Source organism: Hevea brasiliensis, chromosome 18, assembly GCF_030052815.1.
Source record: "Hevea brasiliensis isolate MT/VB/25A 57/8 chromosome 18, ASM3005281v1, whole genome shotgun sequence".
In the NCBI taxonomy this organism is placed as follows: domain Eukaryota; kingdom Viridiplantae; phylum Streptophyta; class Magnoliopsida; order Malpighiales; family Euphorbiaceae; genus Hevea; species Hevea brasiliensis.
In genome coordinates this window covers 34585879-34601059 of record NC_079510.1, presented here as the reverse complement: position 1 = coordinate 34601059, position 15181 = coordinate 34585879, and the positions used below count along the sequence as shown (strand labels likewise).

Sequence of the window (15181 nt, the reverse complement as noted above, 5' to 3'; positions counted from 1 at the left end):
AGATAGCATTGCAAACACCTATTAACAATTTTAGATTGGCCATCCATTTGGGGGTGGTATGCCGTTTATAACTGAAGCTGAACACCTTAGAGAGAAAATAATTTCTTCCAAAATGCACTTAAGAAAATGGAATCCGGTCACTAGTTATTGTATTAAGCAACCCATGAATTTTTGTAACATTGTCCAGAAAAGCCATAGCAACCTGTGTAGCTGAAAATGGATGAGCTAACCCGATGAAATAAGCAAATTTGGAAAGCCGATCTACCACAACCATGATTACTGTCTTGCCATGAGAAGATGGTAGACTTTCGACAAAGTCCATTGTAAGATCAGAAAATAAAGTTGTAGGAATAGGAAGTGGTTGCAACAACCCAGAAGATCCAGTCAAATCTGATGTGAAGCGATGACAAACAGAACAATTCCGAATAAATTCCCAAACATCCTTTACTAACCCAGGCCAATAAGCAACAGAGGAAAGTCTCTTATATGTAGCCGAAACTCTTGAATGCCCACCAAAAGTAGAGCTATGAAAATTATAAAGGAAATGTTGTCGTAAAGCAACATCATATCCAACCACAAGTTTCCCTTTCCATCGAAATTGTTGGTTATACCACTGATAAGTAGGATGGGAGTTTGCCTCTGACAATTTCTCTTGCATCAGCCTTGAAAAATTGAAATCACATTGCCATATAGCAATAATCCAGTCATAAAAACTATTGGCTAGTAGAATAGATGACAATGCATGAATAGAGTGTTGGTGACCAGGGAAGGGCGTCGACAACAACATTGTCAGTTCCCTTTTTGTACTTACTTTCATAATCAAATTGCATCAATTTCGCCATCCATGCCTGTTGGTTTGGCGTGCTTAGCTTGTGATCCAACAGGTATTTTAAGCTATGGTGGTCTGTAAGAATGACGAAATGTTGAGAAGAGAGATAGTGCTGCCATTTCTTTACAGCTAATAAAATTGCTAATAATTCTCGCTCGTATGTCGACATCCACTGATGCTTTGCTGAATAAAGCCTTACTAATGAAGGCTATAGGATAACCAGACTGCATCAATACTACACCAATTCTGACAATCTGACACTCGAAGCATCTTTTTCAACAACAAATCCTTTAGAGAAATTGAGCAATGCAAGCACAGGTGCTTGTAACATCATCTGCTTGAGAACCTGGAAGGCTTGTACAGATTCATCAGACCAAGTAAAGGAATGGGCCTTCAACATATCAGTAAGTGGCCTAGCAATACCTCCATAGTTTCTAATGAATCGTCTAAAGTAAGCTGTCAACGCTAAAAAGCTGCGCAATTGCTTAACCTTTTTAAGTTGAGGCCAATTTTTGACAGCTTCTATTTTTCCTTCATCAGTATGCACCCCTTCAAAAGAAATGACATGCCCAAGATACTCAATGGAACGACATCCAAAAGCACATTTATTACATTTAGCCAGCAACTGATGGTCCTTCATAACTTCCAATACCATTCGCAAGTGAGAAAGATGCTCTTGCTCATTCCTACTATATATCAAGATGTCTTCAAAACAAAAAGAAAAAAAAAACTAAGACAAACTTACGTAAAAATGGCTTAAAAACTAAATTCATTAAGCTTTGAAATGTTGCAAGGGCATTGGTTAAGTCAAATGGCATGAGTTTTAAAAGCTGTTTTATGAATATCTAATTCCCACATACGAACCTTCCAATACCCAAAATTCAAGTTGATCTTACTAAAAATTGTAGCACCACCCAACTCATCCAACAATTCTTCAAGAATAGGGATCGGATATTTATCTTTCACAGTATGATGATTCAAGGCTCTATAGTCAATACATAAATGCCAAGACCCGTCCTTCTTCTTAACAAGAACTACCAGACTTGCGTAGGCACTAGTACTGTCCCGAATAACTCTTGTTGACTTCATTTCACTAATTAATTGATCTATAGCATCCTTCTACACACCCACATACTTGTAAGGCCGAATGTTTATTGGCTGAGAACCCTCTTTTAAAATAATTCTATGATCACGTAAACATTTGGGAGGTAAAGATTTGGGTTCTTGAAACAACTCATATTCCTTTAAAATTGCATCTTATTCGGGCCAAGGCTGTTCTTTAGTAGCCACGTAAAGTTGGCTATGTTCTTGCTCAAAAAAAACAGGGATAAACAGAGAACCCATCATTGCCCATAATACTGTGGTACCATGTGAAGACTATTAAGTTGCTTAATCCCATTCCAAACTTCACCCATTAATTCACATATTACACTTCCCATCCTAAAGGAAATGCGAAGAGTTTGGAAATTCCATGTAATCTCTCCTAAGGTTGATAACTATTGAGCCCCTAAAATCAAATGATATGCATCAAGAGGAATAACAAATACCTCAGTGTTGAACTCATGACCATGCATTTCCCACCTAAACTGCTTGCACAGCGAATTGTAATGCAACTTCTGGCCATTTGCAACTTTTACAGATATACTAAGGGCTGCTGTTAATTCACACTTCTACGTACCCATATTTGCACTTAGGAAATTATGAGTACTACCCGTGTCTATTAATAGGTGCAATTTCGTTCTTCCATAATGACCTTTCAACTTCATTGTCTGAGAACCATGAATACCCCACATCGCATTCAGGGACAACTGCACATCAAGAACTTCATTGCTATTTTCCATTTCTTCAACATTACCATCATCTTCCTCCTCCTCTGTATTCAAATGCATCACATAAGATTGCTTTTTCTCGCACTTGTGATTAGGAGTAAACTTTTCGTCACACCAGAGACACAAGCTTTTAGATCGCTTTTCATCCATTTCTTTATGAGCTTCGGTTTCCTTGTAGCAGCAACCATAGGTTTTGTCATTGAAGGAACTACTGAAGATACCTACTGCTTTAATCCCATCGTAGGTACAGTAGTCTTAATAGCTAGAAAACTTAAACTAATCGTTCTAGGTCCAAGATTAGACGAAAAACTTGCCTTATCGGTTTGTTTTGAATGGCGGCGACTGTTATCTCCTGTAACCTATCCAATGAATAAGCCTCAAAAAGCGTTCTTGGCTTAACGATCCTAACCGGCATCTGTAACTCATCCATTAACCTAGACAAGAAAAAACTCAACGCCTGATCTTCCCATATTTTCGCCTTTGGATATAATTCATCAAAGGCATCTAAGTATTCTTGCAAAGACTCCTGTTTTAGATTTCGTAAATCAGCCAAGGGATCTTTGAAAGCTTTATTTCCAAATCTAGCTGACAATGCACCCACATATGCACTCAATCGGCATACCCAAGATTACCTTTAATCTTGATAAAACCCTGGTGCCATTGCAAAGGCTAATAATTCCTCCATTGCAAAGCCCTCCTTTCTAAATGAAGAGCCACTATTTTTACTTTCTCCTCCGCCGCTACATTTGCAACATCGAAGAAATATTTTGCCCTCAATACCCGGCCCTCCAATTCTTCCCCATTAAATTTAGAGAATTCCAATTTTGTGGAATGGCCCCAATGTTGATTCACATATCCATTACCACTAGCAAATTTCCCTGCTCCACTGTTACCACAGCTACTAGCCTTTCCTTCCTCTGTAGAACCCTTCCCAACTTTCTCCATGTTCTGTAAACTAAGACCCGCGATGAGTGCTTTGATCTCATCCAAAGCTTTCTGACTCCTTTCTTCCGATTACTTTCTTAAATTCTCCTATCATGCTTTTACCTTCTGTATCATCGCCGTCATTCTCCTCTCCCACTAATGGGAATGAGTGCCTTCCGCCATCTCCTAGGATCGAGAAGCTCTGATGCCACTGATATATGAAAAAGAAATTAAGATTAACAACAACAACTTCAAAATTCTGTTATTCAAGATAGCTTCTAATCGTTCTTTACATTAGTACTTATAGAACAATACAGATTAATGCTATAACAGTTGCTAAAATTCCGCTAACTACAATTCAGGTAACCAGTCCTTGAGCTGCACATGTCAACCCAGCGCACGCCATTGCAACAACCTCCTAACAGCCATATCAGCCCTGTAGCTTAGCCATAGCAATCTTCTAACTGATTCAACATACCTTTTAAGCTAAGGTCCCAACCTCATTTGCTCATTGTTTCATTAACAAAGTTCCTCTATTTCATAACACATTAACCCTGATAACATTTAGTAGATTTAAAATAACATTGAACAATAAAGTAATCTGAGTATTCCTTTTTGCCTCTGTAACAAATGCCAACTGTAGTTGGTAAGCAAAACAATTTACATAATATCTAGTTGAATTTTCTTCTGTAATTAAAGCTTTCAAGCTATTAAATTCACCAATCATATTATTACTCTCATCATAACCTTGTCCTTGTAAACGTGATAAATTTAATCCATGCTTTGAGATTTGAACGTTAACAAAAAACAGCTTCAATATGTTGCTTTTGATTCATTTTAATCTTGATATTTCCTCCAAGCATGGTTATAAACACTATTATGACCTCTAACATGTATTTAAAAACTCTCCTTTTTATTCCAATTAGTGAAACCTTCAATAACAAAACTATCACCGTTTCATTCTTCTCTTGTAACAAGTCTGTAAAGATAACAACGTAAACAAAATGCGACATCTTTCTCAATGCTATTCCAACCAATTACCATACTCTTTAAACCAAGTTGGAATAACTTAAGGATGACAATGAATCCGGTATTTATAGGTACCCGACTGGATCGAATCTTAATAGAACGGATTTGGTTAATACAAGATTGGGTTTGGGACGGATTCAAGTTTGACAAATAATACATGCGGCAGGTTCAGGTTTTGAGTATTGGCTATTAATTATTCAAACTCGTTTATATAAATAATTAATTAAATATAAAATATATATTGTTATAATAATATTTATAAGGCCTATTGGAATAACTAATTAAATTAAAATATATGTTTTTACAATAATATTTTTAAGGTTTACTAGACAAAAAAATCCAAAACTTTTAAGGTATTCACAATTGTAGCCAAAACTTTTAATTGTGTATTATAACCGAATTTTAGTTAGTTGTCACAATTGAAGTCAAAGGAACTAAATTGAATTTTAAAAAGATAGTATAGTACTTGAATTTTTATTTGATCAATAAAATAGTTTATTGATTTAAACTTTATATTTAAATATTTTTTTATTTATTATATAAAATATATTTTATATTTATCTTTAAATGAAATTTTATACTAAAATATTATTTTTTTATATATATTAAAACGTATTCTAATATAATAAACAATTGAAAAATTACATAATAATAACTAATCACAAATAATCATATTGAAAAATTCAGTTATTAATTACACAAAATAATCATATTATAATAAATCATCTATTAGTTACAGACTGAGCATATACCAGACAATCAACCATCAAAATCTTCTATAATTTTATAAATAAAAATAACAATTAATCTTTCTAAAATCATATTACTTGTTACTCAGTTTAGAAAGGTTAATATACCTGACAATAAACCACTACAAAAAAAAAAAGAAACTAGCAACCGATCAAATCAGCTGTTAATCCATTAAAATTACTTGCTAATCGATTTAGCAACCGATTCAGTAGGTTGCAATGAGTCGGTTACAAATAGCAACTGACAACCAAATCAGTTACTAAATTAATTAAATTTAAAAAAAATAAAACTTTTGATAAAAAGCTATCGGTTACTAGTAGTAGTAAAAACATAATCAATTGTAAAAAATTTAGTGTATTTAATTTTATAATTTTACAATCATTTTGTAAACTGGTTACTATTTGCAACTAATTTAACAATTGAAAAGTCGGTTGCTAATTTTAAAAAAATTTTAAAAAAATAAAATTTCAAATAAGAAATAAAAAATTCCAATAAATAAAATTTTCAAAAATTACTAATATAATAAATTATTAATGAAAATTATTACTAAAAATTAATATAAAAATACTATAAGAAATTACTAATAATAACTATTATAAAAAATATTAATAAAAAATTAAATATAAAAACATATTTATAAAAAAAATACCATATATTTATATATTATAACAAAAAATTACTAAAAATTAATACTACAAGTAATTTAATAACAAAAAATATATTTATACAAAAATTTTTATTTTATGCCAAAGAAAAATAAATTAAATAAAAAAGATGAGAAAGAAAAAGAAGATGAAAAAAAAAGATGACAAAGAAAAAGATGATAAAGAAAATATATAACAAAAAAATAGATGAGAAAGAAAAAAATAAAGAAGAAGAAAATATATGACAAAGAAAATGATAAAGAAGAAAATAAATGAGAAAAAATAATAAAGAAAATAGATGAAAAAAAATGATTAAGAAAATATATTAGAAAACAAAAGATGATAAATAAAAAAATGAGAATGAAAAAGATAATTAAAAAAATGAGAGAAAAGATAGAAAAGAGAGAAAAAATGAATAGTAGGAAAACAAAATAAGTAACGGGGAAAGAAAATGAGCAGTAATTTATATAAATGAATTAACAATCGATTATCATATGCTAATTTCTTTTAAAAATTGGGCGAAAATTTTTTACGGGGAAAATTTTGTAATCGATTCACAATTGGTTATAAAATCAGTTACTAATCTCAACCAATTTCAATTGGTTACATAAATTGATTATTATTAGCAATTGATTCCAATCAATTGCAAATCAAAATTAAAAAAAAAAGGCAAGAATTTTTTGAGAAAAAAATCAGTTGCAAAATTGATTACTAAGAGTAACTGATTTTAATCAGTTACAAAAATTAGTTGCTGTTAGCAATCGATTTACAAATCGATTGCAAATAAAAAAAATAAAATAAAAAAGTGGACAGCAATTTTTGGAAAAAAAAAATAAGTTGCTGTTAGCAATCGATTCACAAATTGATTGTAAATCAAAAAAAGAAAAAAAAAATTAGGTGAGAATTTTTAGGATAAAAAATTTAGCAATCGATTTACATTTAGTTATAAAATTCGATTGCTGTTAGCGATCGATAAGGAATTGATTGCAAATAACAACCGATTTTAACAATAGATTGCAAATCAGTTGCTAACTCTGAAGCCAATTAAAATAATTCTTTAATTCAATAATTGATTCCCTAAATTAATTACTGTTAGTAACTAATTTAAAAGTCGATTGCAATTAGCAATAGATTTTAGTAACTAATTTCTTAATTGGTTGCTATTAGTAACTGATTTAACAATCGATTTTAAAATCAGTTGATAATCGTATATTTAACACTTTTCTAATATTGATCAGTGACTGATTTAGCAACTAATTATAAATCAGTTGCTATTAGCAATCGATTTTAAAACAAATTATAAATCGATGGCTAATAACAATCGATGTAGCAATCGATTCTTGAATTTCAGTCAGTTACAATAATCGATTGTAAAACTGATTATTTTTTTTTGTAGTAAACTGATGACCGGCAAAAAAAATTGTGTAATTACTTTGTGTGATTGACAACTAGAAAAAAAAATTTTACAGTTTAAATCAATGGATTTTATTCTTATGCAAAAAATTGTTGTTTATTGTTACAGTGTGATTACTTTGTATAATTGACAATTAGAAGAAAAAAAAGTTTACAATGTACTTTTTTATTATATAGTTTTTACATTGTTTATTACATTGAAAATTATATTTTAATCAATAAAAATGATTTTAGGTATAAATTCAATCAAAAATAAATATAAATATATTTTTATTATAAATATATTTTATATAATGAATAAAAAATTTTAAATATAAAATTTAAATTAAAGTACAATTTTGCTAATCAAATGAATATTAGTGATTATATTGTAATTTACAGTTAAATTTTTCAAATTCAATTTATTCCTTTTGACTACAATTGTGATAAGTAATTAAGATTTGACTATAATATACACAATTTAAAGTTTTGGCTATAATCGTGAATATTCTAAAAGTTTTAAATTTTTTTTTTCAATAAGTCTATTTATAAATTTTTATATATTATATTTTAAATAAATAAATTTTACAATATTTACAAAATTATTAAATTTTTAAAATATAAATGATTAACAAAATTTTTTTATATAAATTTATTAATTAAAATATATAAAATTAAATAAGTTCAAATATTTATCACATAGTTAAAAAAAAATATTATTGAAATTTAAATTAAAATAAAGTGATTTTCATAGATACCATGACCGTTGCTATCCCTAAAACCAACAAGCTGATAGATTTTCAATTCTTCTAAGTGGAAAGTTACATGGACCTTTTTACAAGTTGTATATTTGGTTTTTTTTCCCCAATTATTAGGATGATATTCCAAATTTTTGGTTCTCAGGAACTGATGGAAGACCATGGATTTAAAATAAAATTTGAGTCAATTTGTGAGTGCAAATAATTTCTAGTTAAAGTATTAATTTTTATCAAAAATTAGCTTTTATTAATTTAAATGTTTAATTAAAGTAATTAATTTCGAGTTAAATAATCGAGTAAATTTTTAATTTTTCAAGTCATTTAAAATTAAATTATTTTAAAAAATGGGTTAAAACTTATCACCTCTAATTCTAAAGCATGTGCATATTAATGAGATATTTTTGCGCTTCCTAATGGAAAATTTTTAATTTCAATCTTGCCAACAAATAAGTATAAAACTAAATGAATAATGAAAATTTACAATTCAATCCCTAGGTTTTTCCCTATATTAATATTTTAGTCTTTAAATTTTGAGAAATTAATTATTTAATCCCTAAGTTTTATCCTATATTATATTTTAGTCCTTAAACTTTGAGAAATTAATTATTTAATTTCTAAATTTTGTATTATATCACACTTTAATCCATATAATTTTAATATATATAACATTTAGTTCTTTGGTTAATGGATGAAATTATTGTAAATATTAAAATTATAAGAATTAAATTATTCTATATATTAAAATTACATAGGCTAAATAATTTATTTCTCAAAATCAAAGACTAAAGTATAATATAGTACAAAACTTAAGGATTAAATAATTAATTTTTCAAAATTTAGGACTAAAGTATAATGCAAGGCAAAACTCAAAGACTAAATTATAAATTTCCCTATGAATAATCTAAGCATGCAAATCCAAATGCTATTTTTTCTATCACACAACTGAAAAATTTAGAATATAACTATTATATGTATAAAATTTTACTATAATAATTAATTATGGTAAGTTTTATGTGAATTTATTTATTATAAGCACAACAGTTGTATGAATAATTTATCCAATATATTTATAATACTTCTATACCATATGATCCTTTACAAAAATTGGTAGAATTTTACAAGTTACAATTTGTTCCAGTAAAATTTAGATTATCATCATTGGAAATATTCTTGTTCATGTTTAATTTGCTCTAAAAATGTAAAAAGAAATTTTATTTTCTTGTTTGGCATATAAGGGATCTGAATTTTTCAAAGATATATATTTTCCATTTATTTCAATTATCAATTTTAGCCACAACTGTGTTAGAGGATATTTGGCTTAATTTATTAAAATCAGTTTATAAGCACCTAGGGTTTATAAGCTAATTTGAGCTTATAAATATTTAAAATTTTAAGTAGTTATGTATTTAGTAAAAAAATATTTACAAGTGACTAATAAATAATTAATGTATTTTTATTTTTTTCTCTTTTTTTTATTTATACTTTTAATTCACATCTTTATTATCATTTTATTTTAAATTTATGACAAAAAAATTTAAACATAAAATATGAATGAATAATAATCAAAATTAATATAATTATAACTTTCAAAACTATGAAAGAAATTAATTCAAATAATTTTTTTATTTGAAAATAGTTGCTAAATTTGATATAAAAAATAAAAAAAAATTGGCTAATGTGGGTAAATATTTAAATTATTTTTGTAAATTAAATAATCTAATTAAGCTAATTGCTTAAAGTTTGAGATTAAATTGATAAAATTAAAATGTTTGGCTAAAATTGAAAAGACTTATAAAGGTTTATTTTTTAAGTCATTTAGCCATTTGAAATTCATGAGTTTATTTTAAAATTTAATATTATCAGGAAACTAGATTTTATTAATTATCTAATTAAAAATGAAGTAGCAATAAGAATCTTAGCTAGAATAGAATACAGTCACTTTCATTTCCATCTTCAAAGCAAACCAATTAACATGGATAAAAAAATCATTTAAGATTAAAATCCAAGTTAGATTCCAGAATAGCATGATGAGTGGACATGACAGGAAACTGAGAATGTCAAAATAAGTTTCCAAAATCCTGAAATTTCCATAACAAATAAAATTATCTTGACTTTTAAGTATTTGAAAAGCAAGCAGTTGATGATGATGTTATGTAAATTAAGAGAAAAGTTAAGTAACAACTAATGAACTAAAGAGATAAAGAGATATGGCATGGAGAAGCTGCTACAGGGATGTGCTGCCATTTGCAGCCATGGTAGCAGTACAATGCTCTGGTGTTGGTGTAAACACTCTATTTAAAGCCTTTGAGGGGGATGAGCTACTATGCCTTTATTGTCTACAATAATGCCATTTCCACTCTTGTACTTGTCCCTTTGTCCATCATATATGGCAGGTCTATCTCCATATCTCCATTTACCTATATATTCATCATTTCTATGGCTGAATTATGGCATTAAACTTAGCTTATTTTCCTCTGTTTGTCATATGCAGTACAGCAGTCTTTCCTTCTACCCAGTTCCCTCTTCTCAAAATCTGTCTTCTTGCACTTGTTGGGTATAATCCTATTTATGAACTCCTCATGATTTAATAGGACTAAACAGACAGCATCTGACAATATTTGAATTTTGTGAGAGTAGGTTTGTTGCTCAAATATGTCGTTTTAAAGGTGTAGAGTACAGTTCTCCACTTCTTTCTTCGGCCATGAGCAATCTCACACCAGCATTTACCTTCATCCTTGCCATCATTTTCAGGTTTTCTTACTCTAATATTGATAATTCTTCTTCTTCTTCTTCTTCTTCTTCTTCTGTATGTCATTATTAACTCTTTTGTCATATCTGAATGCCTCGAAAAGGATGGAAAGCCTAGCTTTAAAAAGCTTCAGTACTCAGGCTAAAATCATTGGCACTGTGTTGTCAATATCAGGAGCACTAGTGGTAGTTCTTTATAAAGGCTCTGCAATTTTATCTATTGCAGCTCCAACACCATCTATTTCAATCCAGAAACCTCTGGGATCATCGGAATCAAAGTGGGTCATTGGTGGCCTCTTACTTGCCACTGATTCTTGTCTCGTCTCCATTTGGTATATAATTCAGGTGCGTGCCTTGATTAAAGATTTCTTAAAACGCCACTTTCAGTGTTCACAATACAGTAAATTCAGGAGTTCAAACTCTAGTATTGTCCTCCTTTTCTGATGTAACATAAATCTTTGAAAATCCAGCATAAAATTCGTTTCAATGTCTGCATTTATTGAATTCATTAATACCATGTTACAGGCACAAGTAATGAAGATATACCCTGCAGAGTTGATTGTATCCTTCTACATCAACTCGAGTGCAGCCATTATATCTGCACCAATATGTCTTATAGCAGAAGCAAATTTGAGTGCTTGGAGACTAGAACCTGGAGTGTCAGTAGTTGCAGTTATATTCTCGGTATGTACAGAAGGTCAAGTACATAACTTGTAGTGCAACAGGTTAGGATTTTAAACAGCCTAGTACTGGTTTCTAACTTCAGATTGTGTCTGTTGCAGGGACTTTTCTGCTCACCTTTGAACTCTATTATTCTCGCACGGAGTCTAAGATCAAAAGGGCCAGTCTATGTAGCAATATTCAGTCCCCTATCAATTGCCATTACAGCTATTGTGAGCCTCATATTTCTTGGTGATGCTTTGCATCTTGGAAGGTACTTAAAGCATTTTAGTCCTCCAGAATAAGTTCATGTAGAAATAGAGAAGCAGCACTAATTAACTTTAATTTCTTTATTTTTCTAATTTTGCAGTCTTATTGGGGCAATTGTCATGTCTATTGGGTTTTATGCTGTGACATGGGGAAAAGCAAAAGAAGAAGAAACTAATGAGAGTGACGAGTTCAATAGCTTTGTGTCCTCATTTGATGATGAGATTCCATTATTGCAACACCATAGGGTTGAAAACATAAAAAAATAAACTGTATACTAGCAATAATTATAAGTAGATATTTGAGCAATTTTTATCTTTCTTATATATCAGCAATCAGTAATAAGAGCACAAGCTGGCAAACTGACCTCAGTTGATTATAGTATAAAATCCTTGCTCGTGGGATCGTTGGATGCGTGCAGATATCGTGCTGCACTTGGGCTGATGGAGGCCAAGTGATGGCATAGAGCTTGGGTCTTTGATGGCGAGGAAGAAAATTGAGGGTGACGAGGGACTGAGAAAGTGGGTCTGTTAATGGGAGTTTGAGAAGAGAAATTATAGTATAGAGACCTTGATTTGCTGGATTTGAATGTTGGGTTACTGGGTTTGTGATTTGGGTTCAGCCAGAGCAATGATGCAGAGGTGGGAGAGCCTTTCTCCCTCTCCCCTCTCTTTCCCTCTTATCCCATCTCCAGGGAGAAATTAAAATGTACCCAAAAGTAATAAATATCAAAAAATTATGAAAATTTTGTAAAATATTAAAAAACTCAATAAATAAATAAAATATCAAAATTAATAATATATGTAAAAAATATTTTTTATAAATAAATTATATTTTAAAAATTTAATATTTCAAGAAAATATTTAAATTTTATTTATTTAAAATATAATATATAAATTTTATAAATATTAATATAAAAATATATATTTTATATTTAATTATTTTTTTTATAAATAAATTCAAATAATAAATATATAAAATATAAAAACTCAAAGCCATGACCATATTGTTTTTCAAATTTAAATTTATTTTAAACTCAATCAATTATTTGTAAATATTTGATTCGTTGTAATTGTATAGGGCATATTTAATATTTCTGTTGAAATTATTATTAATAAAATTATTTTTTTAAATATACTAATTAGAAAATATTAAAAAATAATTAAAAATTAATTTTAATTAATTTTAATCATAAAAATATTAAAATAATAAAATAATTTTTTTCAAACTGTTTTTTTTAATGGTGTTTAAAATGATAAATTTATTAAAAAAGTAATTTCAAAGTCTGAAACTCAATATCAAACAAAATTATAATATATATTAAAATATTAATTGATTAATAAAATTGAAATCTCTATACGATTAAAAGAAAGTCCAATACATTATTAGAATTAAAATAAATATAAATTACTAATTTCTTATCATTAAAAAAAAAAAAACAGTTGGAGGTTAGTTACTGGACCATGAAAATAACTTCCAAGTTTCAAATAATTACAAAAGACAAAAGTGACGGGTGTCCCCATCCATTGAAACGTGAAGATTTGTACATAAGACTTAAGATAGTGATTGAATTTTCTTTTAATTATAATTTTATTAATAATTAAAAAAAATTAATCCAGACTATATATATCCAACACCAGCAAGTTACCCCCAATACATTTCAAAGTGACTGAATTCTTAATTGGTATAAATTGGTAGGTGTAATAATTGAGAGGCTGTGCCCAAATAAAATAATATTCAATGGACTCACCAATATTTCATTTCTTAATATTATTTTTTTATGATGTGGACCGCATGCTCTCATTATAAAATATTTATTATTTCTTTATATTAGGTACATCTACATTTTCAATGGTTTGTACCAAGACGTGTGCTTACCACGCGAATTAATTTTATTTTATAAATGGGTAATTCATTTATTTAAAAATTATTTATATTAGTCAATTGATTCCGCAATAAACGATTGTTATTGATTTAGAAGAATACTTTTATATTGGGTAAATATTGCAACCATTTAATTTTATGTACGTTTTTATAAAAATTATTAAATTTTAATTTTTTAAAATAATATGTTTACTTATTAATTATTTTATAAATAAAATTATTTTATTTAAAAAAATAAAATATATAAAATATATTCAGTTATCTCTCTCATTATTAAATCTCTTTTTTTTCTTTATTTTTACTCTATCAGTAATTATAAGTTAAATAATTTTATTTGTAAAATAGTTAACAGATCAATACATTAATTTGAAAACTTTTAATTTCTAATCAAAATAATTTTTATAAAATTAAATTAAAATTTAATAAATTTTATAAAAAGAAAATAAAATTTAGTGAGTTTTATAAAAACACTCAAAAGATTGAGTTACCGTATATGATAATTACCTTTTTATATTTTTCTTTTGTATAAATTTATTAAAATTAGAAAAAATTCTATTAAAATTTATCATTATTTTGTTTAACCTATAAAAGAAGTTGATAGAAGATAAAAGAAAAATAAAAATATGTTAATTTCATTAATAATAATTTTCTCTCCATCTCTTAAAAAATCTTGTGAATAAATACAACAACTTTGATGAGAAACGCATATCAATTTTAATAATGATGGTCTCCAATGAATAATTTTTTTTAATACAAATTAGTACTTATTTTATCTTCATCAATTACCTATTTCATTTTTTTTACTTATTCCATCATCAATTATAAAATTTAATTATATATATATATATGGTAACTGAAATATTTAATTATTTTTTTTGATAAATTTAAAAAATTATATTTATTAATTAAAAAAATTAAAGAATACTATAGATGGAATAAAGTAAGGAAAATTTACAATTTAGTTCTTGGTTTTATACTATATTTATTTTAGTCTTTAACTTTTGAAAAATTAATTATTTAATTCTTAAGTTTTAAATTATATTATACTTTACTCCTATAATTTTGATATATAAAATAATTTTATCCATTAATAGAAAAATTAAATTATTTTATATATTAAAATTATAAAAATTAAAATTTAATATAGTATAAAATATAAAAATTAAATAATTAATTTCTTAAAATTTAAAAATTAAATGTAATATAATATAAAATTTAAGAATCAAATAATTAATTTTTTAAAATTTAAATATTAAAATATAATATAAGAAAAAACTTAAAGCTTATAAAGTAATTATAAAATAAAACATAACAATATTTAGTAAGTAATTTAAAACAAAAACAGTAAATATTTAAGAATTATAAAAGCTTTAAAAAAATAATAATCTTGCAATCTTAAGTAAAATTCTCATCTGCACTATCTTTCTTTTTGAAAAAGGGAGAACCAAAGGAACGAATTGTCAAAGC

The 15181-nt window shown here is 27.3% G+C and overlaps 2 protein-coding genes across 2 annotated transcripts; one reads left to right on the top strand and one right to left on the bottom strand.

Moving 5' to 3' along the window:
• Window positions 1–1064: 1064 nt before the first annotated feature.
• On the bottom strand, window positions 1065–2808 carry LOC131175860 (uncharacterized mitochondrial protein AtMg00860-like). The gene is made up of 2 exons (XM_058140536.1): window positions 2583–2808; window positions 1065–1534 (listed from the first exon to the last, which is right to left on the bottom strand). The coding sequence occupies exons 1-2, from the start codon at window positions 2806–2808 to the stop codon at window positions 1065–1067; spliced, it is 696 nt and encodes a 231-aa protein (XP_057996519.1).
• Window positions 2809–10194: 7386 nt separating this feature from the next.
• On the top strand, window positions 10195–12331 carry LOC110666024 (WAT1-related protein At5g40240). The gene is given in 8 exon segments (XM_058141228.1): window positions 10195–10457; window positions 10459–10548; window positions 10647–10709; window positions 10793–10906; window positions 11008–11248; window positions 11429–11587; window positions 11686–11837; window positions 11934–12331. Coding segments are annotated over 8 exon segments (1080 nt in total). The 5' UTR covers window positions 10195–10362; the 3' UTR covers window positions 12100–12331.
• Window positions 12332–15181: the final 2850 nt, after the last annotated feature.

Bases quoted from the DNA above. Each gene is read 5' to 3' on its own strand.
- LOC131175860 (XM_058140536.1), bottom strand. From the start codon at position 2,808: ATGGATGAAAAGCGATCTAAAAGCTTGTGTCTCTGGTGTGACGAAAAG. The intron at 1,535-2,582 runs GTCATTATGGAA...TTTGTTTTGAAG, and splicing joins TCAGACAATGAAGTTGAAAG to ACATCTTGATATATAGTAGG.